The 20611-nt window shown below is 48.9% G+C and overlaps 1 protein-coding gene and 1 long non-coding RNA gene across 2 annotated transcripts; both read left to right on the top strand.

Annotated features, from left to right (window-relative positions):
• Window positions 1-736: 736 nt before the first annotated feature.
• On the top strand, window positions 737-1840 carry LOC127926399 (uncharacterized). Its single transcript, XR_008124043.1, has 3 exons — window positions 737-828; window positions 984-1073; window positions 1661-1840. It is a non-coding gene; the product is annotated as an uncharacterized LOC127926399 (long non-coding RNA).
• Window positions 1841-18660: 16820 nt separating this feature from the next.
• Window positions 18661-20611, top strand: LOC127926400 (loricrin-like). The gene is made up of 3 exons (XM_052511789.1): window positions 18661-18671; window positions 18900-18962; window positions 19816-20611. The coding sequence occupies exons 1-3, from the start codon at window positions 18661-18663 to the stop codon at window positions 20609-20611; spliced, it is 870 nt and encodes a 289-aa protein (XP_052367749.1).

Here is a 20611-nt window from a genome sequence, read left to right as displayed (position 1 = left end):
TGTAGTGGCTGACCAGACAGTAGTGGCTGACCAGACAGTAGTGGCTGACCAGACTGTAGTGGCTGACCAGACAGTAGTGGCTGACCAGACTGTAGTGGCTGACCAGACAGTAGTGGCTGACCAGACAGTAGTGGCTGACCAGACAGTAGTGGCTGACCAGATCAAACAGTAGTGGCTGACATGTGTTTAGGTAGACAGACTTCAGTCCTACTCAGGAGGTGACCAGACAGTAGTGGCTGATCCAAACAGCTAACTGGCATACTAGACCAGTCCAACATCAAATCAGTTTTATCACTGTTTTGTTGTGACAGGGGAGACAAGACTCTGTCTGCTACATGTGTTTAGGCGGGTTTGGGAACAGACAGAAGATTTGAAGAGTAAATGACTCTCAGTCCGGACACTGCTCTGTGCTGACCACAGTGACCTGAGGTCCTGACCAGGTTATGAACATCCATGTGCTGACCGCCCCATATCCTGCTGGGTCATGTCTTCCATATGACAGGCTGCATCTCAGGGAGTGTGTTTGGGAGGGCTGAGTGGAGAAACATCACCATCTGGGACAGATAGTGTGGCCATCTCAATGCCTTGGCACTATTCCTCTTCTGCCCATCTCAATGCCTTGGCATGAGGTAGCTATTCCTCTTCTCTGGCCCATCTCAATGCCTTGGCATGAGGTCTATTCCTCTTCTGTCCAACAATGCCTTGGCATGAGGTATCCTCTTCTCTTCTCAGTTTTAGGTAGCTATTCCTCTTCTCTGGCCCATCTCAATGCCTTGGCATGAGGTAGCTATTCCTCTTCTCTGGCCCATCTCAATGCCTTGGCATGAGGTAGACTACTCTGGCCCATCTCAATGCCTTGGCATGAGGTAGCTATTCTCTTCTCAATCTCAATGCCCAAGGTAGCTATTCCTCTTCTCTGGCCCATCACAATGCCAGGTAGTGCTATTCCTCTTCTCTGGCCCATCTCAATGCCTTGGCATGAGGTAGCTATTCCTCTTCTCTGGCCCATCTCAATGCCTTGGCATGAGGTAGCTATTCCTCTTCTCTGGCCCATCTCAATGCCTTGGCATGAGGTAGCTATTCCTCTTCTCTGAACAGTAAATGAGGTAGCTATTCCTCTTCTCTGGCCCATCTCAATGCCTTGGCACAGGTAGCTCCTCTTCTCTGTCCCATCTCAATGCCTTGGCATGAGGTAGCTATTCTCTTCTCTGATCTCAATGCCTTGGCATGAGGTAGCTATTCCATCTCAATGCCTTGGCATGAGGTAGCTATTCCTCTTCTCTGTCCCATCTCAATGCCTTGGCATGAGGTAGCATTCCTCTTCTCTGGCCCATCTCAATGCCTTGGCATGAGGTAGCTATTCCTCTTCTGGCCCATCTCAATGCCTTGGCATGAGTGTGTTCCTCTTCTCTGGCCCATCTCAATGCCTTGGCATGAGGTAGCTAACCTCTTCTCTGTCCCATCTCAATGCCTTGGCATGAGGTAGCTATTCCACTTCTCTGGCCCATCTCAATGCCTTGGCATGAGGTAGCATTCCTCTTCTCTGGCCCATCTCAATGCCTTGGCATGAGGTAGCTATTCCTCTTCTGGTCCCATCTCAATGCCTTGGCATGAGGTAGCTATTCCTCTTCTCTGTCCCATCTCAATGCCTTGGCATGAGGTAGCTATTCCTCTTCTCTGGCCCATCTCAATGCCTTGGCATGAGGTAGCTATTCCTCTTCTCTGGCCCATCTCAATGCCTTGGCATGAGGTAGCTATTCCTCTTCTCTGGCCCATCTCAATGCCTTGGCATGAGGTAGCTATTCCTCTTCTCTGGCCCATCTCAATGCCTTGGCATGAGGTAGCTATTCCTCTTCCTGGCCCATCTCAATGCCTTGGCATGAGGTAGCTATTCCTCTTCTCTGGCCCACCTCAATGCCTTGGCATGAGGTAGCTATTCCTCTTCTCTGGCCCACCTCAATGCCTTGGCATGAGGTAGCTATTCCTCTTCTCTGGCCCGTTAGTCTGCCCTATGAACCCTGATGTAGAACACAGAGATAGATTTATATGCAGCTGGACTAGGAGCTCTACCAGCCAGTAAAGCTGTATGGTGGCAGCAACACATTCTGACATATCTGATACATTAACCCTAAACAGCTCTGGTACCTGCAGCTCAACCAAACACCCTGTTCGAACAACCTTCAGCAGACTGGGAGGTTCTGTACAGATTACATGCCATGGATTAAGGGTGAGGTTGTGGTTTGGTAATGGGGATTAAACCCCAGGTACAGGAACAGGCTAGGGACTGGGATGTTTTGGCTATGTACAGGAATTACTCCCTCTGTGGTCCTCTAAACCTTTACAGTTCCCTAACCCTCGACTCACCCGTCTGGTCAGACCTCCTCGACACCTCGTCTGGTCAGACCTCCTCGACTACACCTCGTCTGGTCAGACCTCCTCGACCACCCCGTCTACTACACCTCGTCTGGTCAGACCTCCTCGACTACACCTCGTCTGGTCAGACCTCCTCGACTACACCTCGTCTGGTCAGACCTCCTCGACTACACCTCGTCTGGTCAGACCTCAGAGACCTCCTCGACTACACCTCGTCGGTCAGACCTCCTCGACTACACCTCGTCTGGTCAGACCTCCTCGACTACACCCTCGTCGGTCAGACCTCCTCGACTACACCTCGTCAGACCTCCTCGACTACACCTCGTCTGGTCAGACCTCCTCGACTACACCTCTCTGGTCAGACCTCCTCGACTACACCTCGTCTGGTCAGACCTCCTCGACTACACCTCGTCTGGTCAGACCTCCTCGACTACACCTCGTCTCAGACCTCCTCGACTACACCTCGTCAGACCTCCTCGACTACACCTCGTCTGGTCAGACCTCAGACCTCCTCGACTACACCTCGTCTGGGTCAGACTAGTCAGACCTCCTCGACTACACCTCGTCTGGTCAGACCTCTACTACACCTCGTCAGTCAGACCTCCGACTACACCTCGTCTAGTCAGACCTCCTCGACCACACCTCGTCTAGTCAGACCTCCTCGACTACACCTCGTCTAGTCAGACCTCCTCGACTACACCTCGTCTAGTCAGACCTCCTCGACTACACCTCGTCTAGTCAGACCTCCTCGACTACACCTCGTCTAGTCAGACCTCCTCGACTACACCTCGTCTAGTCAGACCTCCTCGACTACACCTCGTCTAGTCAGACCTCCTCGACTACACCTCGTCTAGTCAGACCTCCTCGACTACACCTCGTCAGTCAGACCTCCTCGACTACACCTCGTCAGTCAGACCTCCTCGACTACACAGTCAGACCCCTCGACTACACCTCGAGTCAGACCTCCTCGACTACACCTCTAGACCTCCTCGACTACACCTCGTCTAGTCAGACCTCCTCGACTACACCTCTAGTCAGACCTCCTCGACTACACCTAGTCAGACCTCCTCGACTACACCTAGTCAGACCTCCTCGACTACACCTCGACTACACACCTAGTCAGACCTCCTCGACTACACCTCGTCTAGTCAGACCTCCTCGACTACACCTAGTCAGACCTCCTCGAGACCTCCTCGACTACACCTAGTCAGACCTCCTCGACTACACCTAGTCAGACCTCCTCGACTACACCTAGTCTAGTCAGACCTCCGACTACACCTCGTCTAGTCAGACCTCCTCCACTACACCTAGTCTAGTCAGACCTCCTCCACTACACCTCGTCTAGTCAGACCTCCTCCACTACACCTAGTCAGACCTCCTCGACTACACCTCGTCTAGTCAGACCTCCTCCACTACACCTCGAGTCTCCTCCACTACACTCGTCTAGTCAGACCTCCTCGACTACACCTCGTCTAGTCAGACCTCCTCGACTACACCTCGTCTAGTCAGACCTCCTCCACTACACCTAGTCTAGTCAGATCTCCATATGACCAATTCTGTTGGACCAGTTGAAACTGCTTGTTGTCAGAGAGGTGATATTTAGTCATAGTGGTTGTAAGTGGCAGGGGGAGGGGTTTGGTGTCTGTGTACGAGAGGGAAGGTGCACAGTGCACACAGCACAGAAGACAAGACCAAAAAGAAAACGCTGATAAAACATGTATTAAAACCTAGATTCTTGCGATACGGGCATTTGGAACATTGCCCTTAATCATACAGTGCCTCCAGAAAGTTTTCAAACCCCTCAACCTTTTCCACATTTTGTTGTGTTGCAGCCTGAATTTAAATGGATTAAATTGAGATGTCACTGGCCTACACACAATACCCCATATAATGTCAAAGTGGAATTATGCTTTATATATATATATATTTTTGTACAAATGTATAAACAATTACAATCTGAAATGTCTTTGGTCAATAAGTATTCAACCTCTTTGTTATGGCAAGGCTAAATAACTTAATGTGCTTAACAATTCATATTAGTTGAATGGACTCACTTTGTTCAATAGTGTTTAACATGATTTTGGAATGACTACCTCATTTCTGTACCCCAAACATACAGATAATTGTAAGGTCCCTCAGTCGAGCAGTGCATTTCAAACACAGATTTGTCCACAAAGACCAGGGAGGTTTTCTAATGCCTTGCAAAAAAAAGGCACCTATTGGTAGATGGGTAAAAAAAAAAAAAAAAAATAAATACAATGAATATCTCTTTGGGCATTGTGAAGTTATTAATTACACTTTAGATGGTGTATCAATACACCCAGTCACTACAAAGATACAGGCATCCTTCTTAACTCAGTTGCTGGAAAGAAAGGAAACCGCTCAGCAATTTCACCATGAGGCCAATGGTGACTTTAAAACAGTTACAGAGTTTAATGGCTGTGATAGGAGAAAACTGAGAAAACATTGTAGTTACGCCAAAATACTAACCTAAAGGACAATGTACAGAATAAAGAATTTTCAAAACATGCATTATGTTTGCAATAAGCCACTAAATCAAAACTACAAAAACGTGGAAAAAGAAATTAATTTTATGTCCTGAATACGAAGTGTTATGTTTGGGGCAAATCCAACACATCACTTAGTACCACTCTGCATATTTTAAAGCATGGTGGTAGCTACATCATGTTATGGGTATGCTTTTCATCGGCAAGGACTGGGGGTAGTTCTTTAGGATGAAAATAGACAGAATGGAGATAAGCACAGGCAAAATCCTAGAGGAAAACCTGCTTCAGTCTGCTTTCCACCAGACACTGGGAGACAAATTCACCTTTCAACAGGACAATAACCTACAACACAAGGCCAAACATACACCGAGTGTACAAAACATTAGGAATACTTGCTCTTTCCAGGAAACTGGCCATGTGAATGCCAAGATAGTTATGATCCTTATTGTCACTTGTTAAATCCAATTCAATCAGTGTAGATGAAGGGGAGGAGACAGGTTAAAGAAGGATTTTTTTTAAAGCCTTGAGACAAGGATTGTGTATGTGTGCCATTCAGATGGGGAATGGGCGAGACAAAAAATGTAAGTGCCTTTGGTATGGTAGTAGGTGCCAGGCGCACCAGTTTGTGTTACAAACCGCAACACTGCTGGGTTTTTCACACTCAACGGTTTCCCGTGTGTATAAAGAATGGTCTACCACCCAAAAGACATCCAGCCAACTTGACACAACTGTGTGAAGCATTGGGGTCAACATGGGCCATCATCCCTGTGGAACGCATTCAACACCTTGTAAAGTCCATGTCCGGATGACCTGAGGCAGTTCTGAGGGAAAATTGGGGTGCTACTCAATATTAGGAAGGTGTTCTTAATGTTTTGTCCACTCAGTGTAAATCGACCTGTATAGACTAGGTAAAGGGAAGGGAAAGGGGGTACAACTCAATATTAGGAAGGTGTTCCTAATGTTTTGTCCACTCAGTGTAAATCGACCTGTATAGACTAGGTAAAGGGAAGGGAAAGGGGGTACAACTCAATATTAGGAAGGTGTTCCTAATGTTTTGTCCACTCAGTGTAAATCGACCTGTATAGACTAGGTAAAGGGAAGGGAAAGGGGGTACAACTCAATATTAGGAAGGTGTTCCTAATGTTTTGTCCAGTGTAAATCGATCTGTATAGACTAGGTAAAGGGAAGGGAAAGGGGGTATAATATTGTTCAATCCAGGTGTGGAAAGCTCTTAGAGACTTACCCAGAAAGACTCCCAGCTGTAATCACGATTAGAGAGTTACCCAGAAACACTCCAAGCTGTAATCACTATTAGAGAGTTACCCAGAAAGACTCCCAGCTGTAATCACTATTAGAGAGTTACCCAGAAAGACTCCCAGCTGTAATCACTATTAGAGAGTTACCCAGAAAGACTCCCAGCTGTAATCACTATTAGAGAGTTACCCAGAAAGACTCCCAGCTGTAATCACTATTAGAGACTTACCCAGAAAGACTCCCAGCTGTAATCACTATTAGAGACTTGCCCAGAAAGACTCACAGCTGTAATCACTATTAGAGAGTTACCCAGAAAGACTCCCAGCTGTAATCACTATTAGAGAGTTACCCAGAAAGACTCACAGCTGTAATCACTCTTAGAGACTTACCCAGAAAGACTCCCAGCTGTAATCACTATTAGAGAGTTACCCAGAAAGACTCACAGCTGTAATCTCTCTTAGAGACTTACCAATGATGACTCACAGGTGTAATCACTCTTAGAGACTTACCCAGAAAGACTCCCAGCTGTAATCGATGCCAAAGGTGATTGTAACATTATTGACTTAGGGGTATGAATACAGTATTTCTGTATTTCATTTTCAATAAATGTGCAAAAATGTCTAAAACCATATTTTCACTTTGTCATTATGGGACATTGAGCGTAGATGGGTGAGAAAAATCAATTTAATCCATGTTTCAATTCAGGCTGTAACAACAAAATGTGGAATAAATCTAGGGTATGAATACTTCCTGAAGGCACTGCAGATTCAAATGAATCAAAGGAATTTGATATATCGCCCAGTCCTAACAGTGTCTGGCCAAGGAAGGACGGATCTTTCTGACAGTAGGATTCTATAACAGCAGGCCTGTTCCAGCCTGGCAGAGAGAGCATGGAGGGGAGCTGCAGAGACGACATCAATCTGCCTCTCAGTCAGTCATTCATAGTAAAGGTCAATTTAACATAGTGAAGCACGTAAGGTTGCTACTGAGCTGTTTACTCTCGGTGTGATACATATGAGCCAATTAAAACACTGTGAAGGACGCTAGATACATCAACTAAAGGCACAGAAAACTGATGACGGCTGAAAACAGGAGTTTGTTAAAGTGTTTCATTGGTCATACAACAGATAGGGTGGGGCGACAACCTCTGGGGCGCGCGCACAACCTCTGGGGCGCGCGCACAACCTCTGGGGCGCGCGCACAACCTCTGGGGCGCGCGCACAACCTCTGGGGCGCGCGCACAACCTCTGGGGCGCGCGCACAACCTCTGGGGCGCGCGCACAACCTCTGGGGCGCGCGCACAACCTCTGGGGCGCGCGCACAACCTCTGGGGCGCGCGCACAACCTCTGGGGCGCGCGCACAACCTCTGGGGCGCGCACAACCTCTGGGGAGCGCACAACCTCTGGGGAGCGCACAACCTCTGGGGAGCGCACAACCTCTGGGGAGCGCACAACCTCTGGGGAGCGCACAACCTCTGGGAGCGCACACAACCCTGGGGAGCGCACAACCTCTGGGGCGCGCACAACCTCTGGGAGCGCACAACCCAACCTCTGGGGAGCGCACAACCTCTGGGGCGCGCACAACCTCTGGGGGCGCGGGGAGCGCACAACCTCTGGGGCGCGCACAACCTCTGGGGCACGCACAACCTCTGGGGCACGCACAACCTCTGGGGCACGCGGGGCACAACCACGCAACCTCTGGGGCAACAACCTCTGGGGCACGCGGGGCACACAACCTCTGGGGCACGCGGGGCACAACCTCTGGGGCACACACAACCTCTGGGGCGGGCACAACAACCTCTGGGGCACACACAACCTCTGGGGCACACACAACCTCTGGGGCACAACAACCTCTGGGGCACGGGGCACAACCTCTGGGGCTCTGGGGCACACACAACCTCTGGGGCACACACAACCTCTGGGGCACACACAACCTCTGGGGAACACACAACACTCTGGGGAACACACAACCTCTGGGGCAACACAACCTCTGGGGCACACCTCTGGGGCAACACACAACCTCTGGGGAACACAACACACCTCTGGGGAACACCTCTGGGGCACACACAACCTCTGGGGAACACACAACCTGGGGAACTGGGGAACACACAACCTCTGGGGAACACACAACCTCTGGGGAACACACAACCTCTGGGGAACACACAACCTCTGGGGCACACACAACCTCTGGGGCACACACAACCTCTGGGGAACACACAACCTCTGGGGAACACACAACCTCTGGGGAACACACAACCTCTGGGGAACACACAACCTCTGGGGAACACACAACCTCTGGGGAACACACAACCTCTGGGGAACACACAACCTCTGGGGAACACACAACCTCTGGGGAACACACAACCTCTGGGGAACACACAACCTCTGGGGAACACACAACCTCTGGGGAACACACAACCTCTGGGGAACACACAACCTCTGTGCACTAGATGGGCCTAGTGCACGGCTCTGACGGTCTGTCTGGTGGCTGACCTGCCTACACTGACAGATAGTTGTGTCATGAAAATAACCTCTCACTCAACGTCAACAAAATAAAGGAGTTGATCGTGGACTTCATGAAACAGCAGAGGGAGCACCCCTATCCACATCGAAGGGACAGTAGTGGAGAAGGTGGTAAGTTTTAAGTTCCTCGGCGTACACATCACGGACAAACTGAATTGGTCCACCAACACAGACAGTGTGGTGAAGAAGGCGCAGCAGCGCCTTCAACCTCAGGAGACTGGAAGAAATTTGGCTTGTCACCAAAAACACTGACAAACTTTTACAGATGCACAATCGAGAGCATCCTGTCGGGCTGTATCACCGCCTGGTACGACAACTGCTCCGCCTCAACCGTAAGGCTCTCCAGAGGGTGGTGAGGTCTACACAACGCATCACCGGGGGCAACTACCTGCCCTCCAGGACACCTACACCACCCGATGTCACAGGAAGGCCAAAAAGATCATCAAGGACAACAACCACCCGAGCCACTGCCTGTTCACCCCGCTATCATCCAGAAGACGAGGTCAGTACAGGTGCATCAAAGCTGGGATCGAGACATTGAGTGGCTGCTGCCAACATGGTGACTTGAAATCATTGGTCACTCTAACAAATGGATCACTAGGCACTTTAATAATGCCACTTTAATAATGCATTACTCATCTCATATGTATATACTGTATTTTATACCACCTATTGCACATTGGGGCGGCAGGGTAGCCTAGTGGTTAGAGCATTGGAAGGTTGCAAGTTCAAACCCCCGAGCTGACAAGGTACAAATCTGTCGTTCTGCCCCTGAACAGGCAGTTAACCCACTGTTCCTAGGCCGTCATTGAAAATAAGAATTTGTTCTTAACTGACTTGCCTGGTTAAATAAAGGTAAAATAAAATAAAAATTGCCTATGCCGCTCTGTTATTGCTCAACCATATATTTACATATTCTTATTCCATTCCTTTACTTAGATTTGTGTGTATTAGGTAGATGTGGAATTGTTAGATTACATGTTTGATATTGCTGCACTGTCAGAACTAAAGCACAAGCATTCCGCTACACTCACATTAACATCTGCTAACCATGTGTATGTGACCAATATAATTTGATTTGAGATAGGCCTAGTGCACGGATCTGTCTGTCTGGTGGCTGACCTGCCTATACTGTGCCCTCCCGTCTCTCTCCATCCCTAGCTAGCGCACATGAGTGTTTGTGTTCTCGAAGTACGGAAACGAATGCTCTGTTCCAAAAATACTTAATCTCAGGATACTTAATCCACTAACTGTCTTGGCAAGTCACAGTATTTTTAACGTAATGGGAGCTTGAGGCAGTATTGTGTATATGGGAGCTTGAGGCAGAATCGAGTAAATGGGAGCTTGAGGCAGTATCGAGTAAATGGGAGCTTGAGGCAGTATCGAGTAAATGGGAGCTTGAGGCAGAATCGAGTAAATGGGAGCTTGAGGCAGTATCGAGTAAATGGGAGCTTGAGGCAGTATCGGGTAAATGGGAGCTTGAGGCAGTATCGCAAATGGGAGCTTGAGGCAGTATCGAGTAAATGGGAGCTTGAGGCAGTATCGAGGTAAATGGGAGCTTGAGGCAGTATCGAGTAAATGGGAGCTTGAGACAGTATCGTGTAAATGGGAGCTTGAGGCAGTATAACATAATGGGAGCTTGAGGCAGTATAACGTAATGAGCTTGAGGCAGTATAACGTAATGGGAGCTTGAGGCAGTATAACGTAATGGGAGCTTGAGGCAGTATAATGTAATGGGAGCTTGAGGCAGTACAATGTAATGGAAGCTTGAGGCAGTATAATGTAATTGGAGCTTAAGGCAGTACAATGCAATAGGAGCTTGAGGCAGTAAAATGTAATGGGAGCTTGAGGCAGTATAATGTAATGGGAGCTTAAGGCAGTACAATGTAATGGGAGCTTGAGGCAGTATAATGTAATGGGAGCTTGAGGCAGTATAATGTAATGGGAGCTTGAGGCAGTATAATGTACTGGGAGCTTGAGGCAGTACAATGTAATGGAAGCTTGAGGCAGTATAATGTAATTGGAGCTTAAGGCAGTACAATGCAATAGGAGCTTGAGGCAGTAAAATGTAATGGGAGCTTGAGGCAGTATAATGTAATGGGAGCTTGAGGCAGTATAATGTAATGGGAGCTTGAGGCAGTATAATGTAATGGGAGCTTGAGGCAGTACAATGTAATGGGAGCTTGAGGCAGTACAATGTAATGGGAGCTTGAGGCAGTATAATGTAATGGGAGCTTGAGGCAGTATAATGTAATGGGAGCTTGAGGCAGTATAATGTAATGGGAGCTTGAGGCAGTATAATGTAATGGGAGCTTGAGGCAGTATAATGTAATGGGAGCTTGATGCAGTATAATGTAATGGGAGCCTAAGGCAGTACAATGTAATGGGATCTTGAGGCAGTATAATGTAATGGGATCTTGAGGCAGTATAATGTAATGGGAGCTTGAGGCAGTATAATGTAATGGGAGCTTGATGCAGTATAATGTAATGGGAGCCTAAGGCAGTACAATGTAATGGGATCTTGAGGCAGTATAATGTAATGGGATCTTGAGGCAGTATAATGTAATGGGAGCTTGAGGCAGTATAATGTAATGGGAGCTTGAGGCATATAATGTAACGGGAGCTTGAGGCAGTATAATGTAATGGGAGCTTGAGGCAGTACAATGTAATGGGAGCTTGAGGCAGTACAATGTAATGGGAGCTTGAGCCATTATAATGTAATTGGAGCTTAAGGCAGTACAATGTAATGGGAGCTTGAGGCAGTACAATGTAATGGGAGCTTGAGGCAGTATAATGTAATGGGAGCTTAAGGCAGTACAATGTAATGGGAGCTTGATGCAGTATAATGTAATGGGAGCTTGATGCAGTATAATGTAATGGGAGCTTGAGGCAGTATAATGTAATGGGAGCTTGAGGCAGTATAATGTAATGTAATGGAGCTTGAGGCAGTATAATGTAATGTAATGGGAGCTTGAGGCAGTATAATGTAATGGGAGCTTGAGGCAGTATAATGTAATGGGAGCTTGAGGCAGTATAATGTAATGGGAGCTTAAGGCAGTACAATGTAATGGGATCTTGAGGCAGTATAATGTAATGGGAGCTTGAGGCAGTACAATGTAATGGGAGCTTGAGGCAGTATAATGTAATGGGATCTTGAGGCAGTATAATGTAATGGGAGCTTGAGGCATATAATGTAATGGGAGCTTGAGGCAGTATAATGTAATGGGAGCTTGAGGCATATAATGTAAAGGGAACTTGAGGCAGTATAATGTAATGGGAGCTTGAGGCAGTACAATGTAATGGGAGCTTGAGGCAGTACAATGTAATGGGAGCTTGAGCCATTATAATGTAATTGGAGCTTAAGGCAGTACAATGTAATGGGAGCTTGAGGCAGTACAATGTAATGGGAGCTTGATGCAGTATAATGTAATGGGAGCTTGATGCAGTATAATGTAATGGGAGCTTGAGGCAGTATAATGTAATGTAATGGGAGCTTGAGGCAGTATAATGTAATGTAATGGGAGCTTGAGGCAGTATAATGTAATGGGAGCTTGAGGCAGTATAATGTAATGGGAGCTTAAGGCAGTACAATGTAATGGGATCTTGAGGCAGTATAATGTAATGGGATCTTGAGGCAGTATAATGTAATGGGAGCTTGAGGCAGTATAATGTAATGGGAGCTTGAGGCAGTATAATGTAATGGGGGCTTGAGGCAGTACAATGTAATGGGAGCTTGAGGCAGTATAATGTAATGGGAGCTTGAGGCAGTATAATGTAATGGGAGCTTGAGGCAGTACAATGTAATGGGAGCTTGAGGCAGTATAATGTAATGGGAGCTTAAGGCAGTACAATGTAATGGGAGCTTAAGGCAGTACAATGTAATGGGAGCTTGAGGCAGTACAATGTAATGGGAGCTTGAGGCAGTATAATGTAATGGGAGCTTGAGGCAGTATCATTGTTTGAAAGCTGAACATACTACTTTACTTCTGATAATGAGGCATGTCTTACCTTGCTTCACAGTAGCCTAGCCAAAATCCATCCATAGAAAAGTGGGGTAATTATTTCATAAAAGACTTCCTCATGTCATTAACCAGCATTTCTCTCCTGTTCTATTGATTTTCATATCAACTTTCTTTCGTTGTCCAGAAGCCCAAAGGTACAATCCTAGTCATATTGGTAACCCATCCTAGTTGTTGCTATTAGGTTCCCAGTCTTTCTACGTTTGAGGTTTTCAGCTCTGGCACATATGAAACACTCAGGTGAACTGTTTCCAACTGGCTTTTCCAGACACACTCAGGTGAACTGTTTCCAACTGGCTTTTCCAGACACACTCAGGTGAACTGTCTACAACTGGCTTTTCCAGACACACTCAGGTGAACTGTTTCCAACTGGCTTTTCCAGACACACTCAGGTGAACTGTTTCCAACTGGCTTTTCCAGAAACACTCAGGTGAACTGTTTCCAACTGCTTTTCCAGACACACTCAGGTGAACTGTTTCTAACTGGCTTTTCCAGACACACTCAGGTGAACTGTCTACAACTGGCTTTTTCCAGACACACTCAGGTGAACTGTTTCCAACTGGCTTTTCCAGACACACTCCCAGGTGAACTGTTTCCAACTGGCTTTTCAGAAACACTCAGGTGAACTGTTTCCAACTGGCTTTTCCAGACACACTCAGGTGAACTGTTTCCAACTGGCTTTTCCAGACACACTCAGGTGAACTGTTTCCAACTGGCTTTTCCAGACACACTCAGGTGAACTGTCTACAACTGGCTTTTCCAGACACACTGGTGAACTGTTTCCAACTGGCTTTCCAGACAACTCAGGTGAACTGTTTCCAACTGGCTTTTCCAGACACACTCAGGTGAACTGTTTCCAACTGGCTTTTCCAGACACACTCAGGTGAACTGTTTCCAACTGGCTTTTCCACACACTCAGGTGAACTGTCTACAACTGGCTTTTCCAGACACACTCAGGTGAACTGTTTCCAACTGGCTTTTCCAGACACGCACTCAGGTGAACTGTTTCCAACTGGCTTTTCAGACACACAGGTGAACTGTTTCCAACTGGCTTTTCCAGACACACTCAGGTGAACTGTTTCCAACTGGCTTTTCCAGAAACACTCAGGTGAACTGTTTCCAACTGGCTTTTTCCAGACACACTCAGGTGAACTGTTTCCAACTGGCTTTTCCAGACACACTCAGGTGAACTGTTTCCAACTGGCTTTTTCCAGACACACTCAGGTGAACTGTTTCCAACTGGCTTTTCCAGACACACTCAGGTGAACTGTTTCTAACTGGCTTTTCCAGACACACTCAGGTGAACTGTCTACAACTGGCTTTTCCAGAAACACTCAGGTGAACTGTTTCCAACTGGCTTTTCCAGACACACTCAGGTGAACTGTTTCCAACTGGCTTTTCCAGACACACTCAGGTGAACTGTTTCCAACTGGCTTTTCCAGACACACTCAGGTGAACTGTTTCCAACTGGCTTTTCCAGACACACTCAGGTGAACTGTTTCCAACTGGCTTTTTTTCAGACACACTCAGGTGAACTGTTTCCAACTGGCTTTTCCAGACACACTCAGGTGAACTGTTTCCAACTGGCTTTTCCAGACACACTCAGGTGAACTGTTTCCAACTGGCTTTTCCAGACACACTCAGGTGAACTGTTTCCAACTGGCTTTTCCAGACACACTCAGGTGAACTGTCTACAACTGGCTTTTCCAGACACACTCAGGTGAACTGTTTCCAACTGGCTTTTCCAGAAACACTCAGGTGAACTGTTTCCAACTGGCTTTTCCAGACACACTCAGGTGAACTGTTTCCAACTGGCTTTTCCAGACACACTCAGGTGAACTGTCTACAACTGGCTTTTCCAGACACTCAGGTGAACTGTTTCCAACTGGCTTTTCCAGACACACTCAGGTGAACTGTTTCCAACTGGCTTTTTCCAGACACACTCAGGTGAACTGTCTACAACTGGCTTTTCAGACACACTCAGGTGAACTGTTTCCAACTGGCTTTTTCCAGACACACTCAGGTGAACTGTTTCCAACTGGCTTTTCCAGACACACTCAGGTGTCTACAACTGGCTTTTCCAGACACACTCAGGTGAACTGTTTCAACTAGCTTTTCCAGACACACTCAGGTGAACTGTTTCCAACTGGCTTTTCCAGACACTCAGGTGAACTGTTTCCAACTGGCTTTTCCAGACACACTCAGGTGAACTGTTTCCAACTGGCTTTTCCAGACACACTCAGGTGAACTGTCTACAACTGGCTTTTCCAGACACACTCAGGTGAACTGTTTCCAACTGGCTTTTCCAGACACACTCAGGTGAACTGTTTCTAACTGGCTTTTCCAGACACACTCAGGTGAACTGTTTCCAACTGGCTTTTTCCAGACACACTCAGGTGAACTGTTTCCAACTGGCTTTTCCAGACACACTCAGGTGAACTGTTTCTAACTGGCTTTTCCAGACACACTCAGGTGAACTGTTTCCAACTGGCTTTTTCCAGACACACTCAGGTGAACTGTTTCTAACTGGCTTTTCCAGACACACTCATGTGAACTGTTTCCAACTGGCTTTTACAGAAACACTCAGGTGAACTGTTTCTAACTGGCTTTTCCAGACACACTCAGGTGAACTGTTTCCAACTGGCTTTTCCAGACACACTCAGGTGAACTGTTTCCAACTGGCTTTTCCAGACACACTCAGGTGAACTGTTTCCAACTGGCTTTTCCAGACACACTCAGGTGAACTGTTTCCAACTGGCTTTTCCAGACACACTCAGGTGAACTGTTTCCAACTGGCTTTTCCAGACACACTCAGGTGAACTGTTTCCAACTGGCTTTTCCAGACACACTCAGGTGAACTGTTTCCAACTGGCTTTTCCAGACACACTCAGGTGAACTGTTTCTAACTGGCTTTTCCAGACACACTCAGGTGAACTGTTTCCAACTGGCTTTTCCAGACACACTCAGGTGAACTGTTTCCAACTGGCTTTTCCAGACACACTCAGGTGAACTGTTTCTAACTGGCTTTTCCAGACACACTCAGGTGAACTGTTTCCAACTGGCTTTTACAGAAACACTCAGGTGAACTGTTTCTAACTGGCTTTTCCAGACACACTCAGGTGAACTGTTTCTAACTGGCTTTTCCAGACACACTCAGGTGAACTGTTTCCAACTGGCTTTTCCAGACACACTCAGGTGAACTGTTTCTAACTGGCTTTTCAGAAACACTCAGGTGAACTGTTTCCAACTGGCTTTTACAGACACACTCAGGTGAACTGTTTCCAACTGGCTTTTACAGAAACACTCAGGTGAACTGTTTCTAACTGGCTTTTCCAGACACACTCAGGTGAACTGTTTCCAACTGGCTTTTCCAGACAATTTGACATGTTTAAATGACGTTTAATTAGCTGCTTCATTACAGGAGCTGCATGTCTAATAATAGGCAACAGCTGCTTGACTGTAAGACGATATGCAACAATACCCAGCCCGTTTCCATTAAGCTCTTTATGAAAAATGTCTGTTCCTTGTATGACGATAGTGTATATATGAATCTGTTCCTTGTATGACGATAGTGTATATATGAATCTGTTTCTTGTATGATGATAGTGTATATATGAATCTGTTCCTTGTATGATGAAAGTGTATATATGAATCTGTTCCTTGTATGATGATAGTGTATATATGAATCTGTTCCTTGTATGATGAGTGTATATATGAATCTGTTCCTTGTATGATGAGTGTATATATGAATCTGTTCCTTGTATGATGAGTGTATATATGAATCTGTTCCTTGTATGATGAGTGTATATATGAATCTGTTCCTTGTATGATGATAGTGTATATATGAATCTGTTCCTTGTATGATGATAGTGTATATATGAATCTGTTCCTTGTATGATGATAGTGTATATATGAATCTGTTCCTTGTATGACAGAGAGAGTGACTATAGAGCTAGTATAACAGACAGAGAGAGTAACTATAGAGCTAGTATAACAGACCTAGAGAGTAACTATAGAGCTAGTATAACAGACCTAGAGAGTAACTATAGAGCTAGTATAACAGACCTAGAGAGTGACTATAGAGCTAGTATAACAGAGGGAGTGACTATAGAGCTAGTATAACAGACCTAGAGAGTGACTATAGAGCTAGTATAACAGACCTAGAGAGTGACTATAGAGCTAGTATAACAGACCTAGAGAGTGACTATAGAGCTAGTATAACAGACCTAGAGAGTGACTATAGAGCTAGTATAACAGACCTAGAGAGTGACTATAGAGCTAGTATAACAGACCTAGAGTGTGACTATAGAGCTAGTATAACAGACCTAGAGAGTGACTATAGAGCTAGTATAACAGACCTAGAGAGTGACTATAGAGCTAGTATAACAGACCTAGAGTGTGACTATAGAGCTGGTATGACAGAGAGAATGACTATAGAGCTAGTATAACAGACAGAGTGACTGTAGAGCTAGTATGACAGAGAGAGTGACTATAGAGCTAGTATCATATGGGGCGGCAGGGTAGCCTAGTGGTTAGAGCGTTGGACTAGTGACCAGAAGGAAGCTAGTATTAGACATAGAGAGTGACTATAGAGCTAGTGTTGCTAGGCTAAGGTCTGTGCAGGTGGAGTCACTCATGCATGCTGCCTGTTTGAGTAGATGAGTTAACCAGAGCCCCAGAGGACCAGTGAGGGGTAACAGAGGGTTCGGGTGTCGCTGTGTGACACAGAGAGGAGGCTCCCTGAGCTCATAAATCAGGACAGAATGTCTTGCCCCTCTACAGCTCAGCAGGCTGTTTACTCTGGAGTAAGTGGAGGTGAGGAGTGTGTGTGAGAGAGAGAGAGAGAGAGGCTGTGTGTTGCTGGCAGATCTCTTTCTCATACACACCCAGGTTAAACTGCTGCACTAAATCACTTTATAAATGGGAACTAATTCCAAGTTGCTGTCCTAAAGCACACATTAAAACAACAGTCAATAGTGAATAAAAATACAGCCTCTAATGGTTACACACGGTGTTTCAACCTAATGAACATCCATGTTGCTCTGTTGTGTACCCAGTTTCCCCCAGGCTATATTGCTGTAATAATTCACACACAGGGTTCTAATAGGGTTAGTTAAGGTGAGAGTTTCCCAGACAAACACCTCTAGTCCAGTCCTATAGCTGACCCTTTGAACACAGTGAGAACACAGCGGGCCCACGACTTAATCCTTTTATTGTGCTTCACTAAAACAATAAATTAATGGCCAACAAATTCCTGTAGGTAAAGTAAATATCATAAAGAGTGAATAAATACAACAGAATGTTTTAAATAAATATCACTCAGTGTTCTGGTCTGGCTCAGACTGAAAGATAAACAATAGTGGTATAGAAGAGTCCTCATAAATTTACACAGTGTTTCTTAGCCACGCTCCTACGCACAAACACACTCACACATAAATCTGACAGTGTTTCCTTGCCACGCTTCCTAGGATCCGGAAGTGTTATAAAGAACACAAGCAAGGTGTCTGCTGGGTAATTCATGATGGGCCGAGCAGGCGTTTGTCTATTTAATTTAGACAGAAACAAATAAGTCTTTAGCTGGTTAAAGCTAGGGTTAAAGCTGGGGTTAATAGCTGCCTAATGACTCTGAAAGTAGTTAAGCCCCAGGAAAATAAACACAAAACACAGAGCACATTGGCTTATAGACGTTCCACAGACATACAGGTAGGTAACCTAGTTGTTAAGAGTGTTGGGCCAGTAACACAAAGGTCGCCGGTTCAAATCCCAGAGCCGGCAAGGTGGAAAAATCTGCCATTCTGCAAAAAATGCAGAACACACATTTGGGTTGAATGCATTCAGTTGTTCAACTGATCCCCTTTCTGGCACTAACACTCGTCTTCTGTAACTAGCTCTAATTTCCTGTTAATGACTGATATGTGGTTGTCTATCCTAGCTTGGTTAACGGAACTGACTGTATGTCACTCTGGATAACAGATAACGGCTAAATGATCAACATGTAATACATCTCAAACAATAAGATACCCACATGTATTTCAATAAACACACAATGTCCTGTGTGAAATCTAAGCAGGTAAGGTGTCACAATAAAGATGGACACAGGGAGGACACCTCCGACTCAGGGCACACTTCTCCTCTCCACTGTTTAAATAGGAGGGAAAGTAAATCAGCTGCTGTTATGACTTGGCCCTCAGCCTGAGTGTGGGTCTTAAGTGTCTTCGTGCAGTGGTTCCCAAACTGAGGGGGCGGGCGAGTGGTCGGGAGGGGCGCGTTGGTGCTCAGGGGGCGCGTGAGTGGTCAGGGGGAGGGGGGCGCGCGAGTGGTCAGAGGGGAGGCGCGCGAGTGGTCAGGGGAGGCGCACGAGTGGTAAGGGGCGGGAGCGAGTGGTAAGGGGAGGCGGGAGCGAGTGGTAAGGGGAGGCGGGGGCGAGTGGTAGGGGGGAGGGGCGCGAGGGGTCGGGGGAGGGGGCGCGAGTGGCCGGGGGCGCGAGTGGTCGGGAGGCGCGCGAGTGGTCGGGAGGGGCGCGTTGGTGCTCGGGGCGCGCGAGTGGTCAGGGGAGGCGCGCGAGTGGTCAGGGGGGAGGGGCGCGCGAGTGGTCAGGGGAGGCGGGAGCGAGTGGTAAGGGGAGGGGGCGGGGAGCGAGTGGTAAGGGGGAGGCGGGGAGCGAGTGGTAAGGGGCGGGCGAGGGGTCGGGGGGGAGGGGGCGCGGAGTGGTCGGGAGGCGCGCGAGTGGTCGGGAGGCGCGCGAGTGGTCGGGAGGCGCGCGAGTGGTCGGGAGGGGCGCCTTGAGTGGTCGGGAGGGGCGCGCGAGTGGTCAGAGGGAGGGGCGCGCGAGTGGTCAGAGGGAGGCGCGCGAGTGGTCAGAGGGGAGGCGCGCGAGTGGTCAGAGGGAGGGCGCGCGAGTGGTCAGAGGGAGGGGCGCGCGAGTGGTCAGAGGGAGGCGCGCGAGTGGTCAGAGGGGAGGGTCAGAGCGCGCGTGTGGTCAGAGGGGGGTGCGCGAGTGGTCAGGGGGAGGGGCGCGCGAGTGGTCAGGGGAGGGGCGCGGTGGTCAGGGGAGGGGCGCGAGTGGTCAGGGGAGGGCGCGCGAGTGGTCAGGGGGAGGGGGCGCGAGTGGTCAGGGGGAGGGGGCGCGGTGTGGTCAGGGGGAGGGGCGCGCGAGTGGTCAGGGGAGGGGGCGCGAGTGGTCCAGGGGAGGGCGCGCGAGTGGTCAGGGGGGGGGGCGCGCGAGTGGTCAGGGGGGAGGGGGCGCGCGAGTGGTCAGGGGGAGGGGGCGCGCGAGTGGTCAGGGGAGGGGGGAGCGAGGGGGTAGGGGAGGGGCGGGAGCGAGGGGTAGGGGAGGGCGCGCGAGTGGTCGGGGGCGCGCGAGTGGTCGGGGCGCGCGAGTGGTCGGGGGCGCGCGAGTGGTCGGGGGCGCGCGAGTGGTCGGGGGGGCGCGCGAGTGGTCGGGGGGCGCGCGAGTGGTCGGGGGCGCGCGAGTGGTCGGGGGCGCGAGTGGTCGGGGGCGCGCAGTGGTGGGGCGCGCGAGTGGTCGGGGGGCGCGCGAGTGGTCGGGGCGCGCGAGTGGTCGGGCGCGCGAGTGGTCGGGGGCGCGCGAGTGGTCGGGGGCGCGCGGTGGGGGGCGCGCGAGTGGTCGGGGGCGCGAGTGGTCGGGGGGCGCGCGAGTGGTCGGGGGGGCGCGCGAGTGGTCGAGGGGGCGCGCGAGTGGTCGGGGGCGCGCGAGTGGTCGGGGCGCGCGAGTGGTCGGGGGCGCGCGAGTGGTCGGGGGCGCGCGAGTGGTCGGGGGCGCGCGAGTGGTCGGGGGGCGGGCGAGTGGTCGGGGGCGGGCGAGTGGTCGGGGGCGGGCGAGTGGTCGGGGGAGGGGGTGGGCGAGTGGTCGGGGGGAGGGGGTGGGCGAGTGGTCAGGGGGCGGGCGAGTGGTCAGGGGCGGGCGAGTGGTAG

The sequence above is a fragment of the Oncorhynchus keta genome, unplaced genomic scaffold (assembly GCF_023373465.1).
Source record: "Oncorhynchus keta strain PuntledgeMale-10-30-2019 unplaced genomic scaffold, Oket_V2 Un_contig_7530_pilon_pilon, whole genome shotgun sequence".
NCBI classification, from domain to species: Eukaryota; Metazoa; Chordata; class Actinopteri; order Salmoniformes; family Salmonidae; genus Oncorhynchus; species Oncorhynchus keta.
Note: the sequence above shows the minus strand (reverse complement) of the source record. Positions and strands in the feature narration are given on the sequence as shown.

Coding starts and splice junctions, on each gene's coding strand:
- LOC127926400 (XM_052511789.1), top strand. Junction 18,963..19,815: donor CGTTGGTGCTCAGGGGGCGC/GTGAGTGGTCAG, acceptor CGGTGTGGTCAG/GGGGAGGGGCGCGCGAGTGG.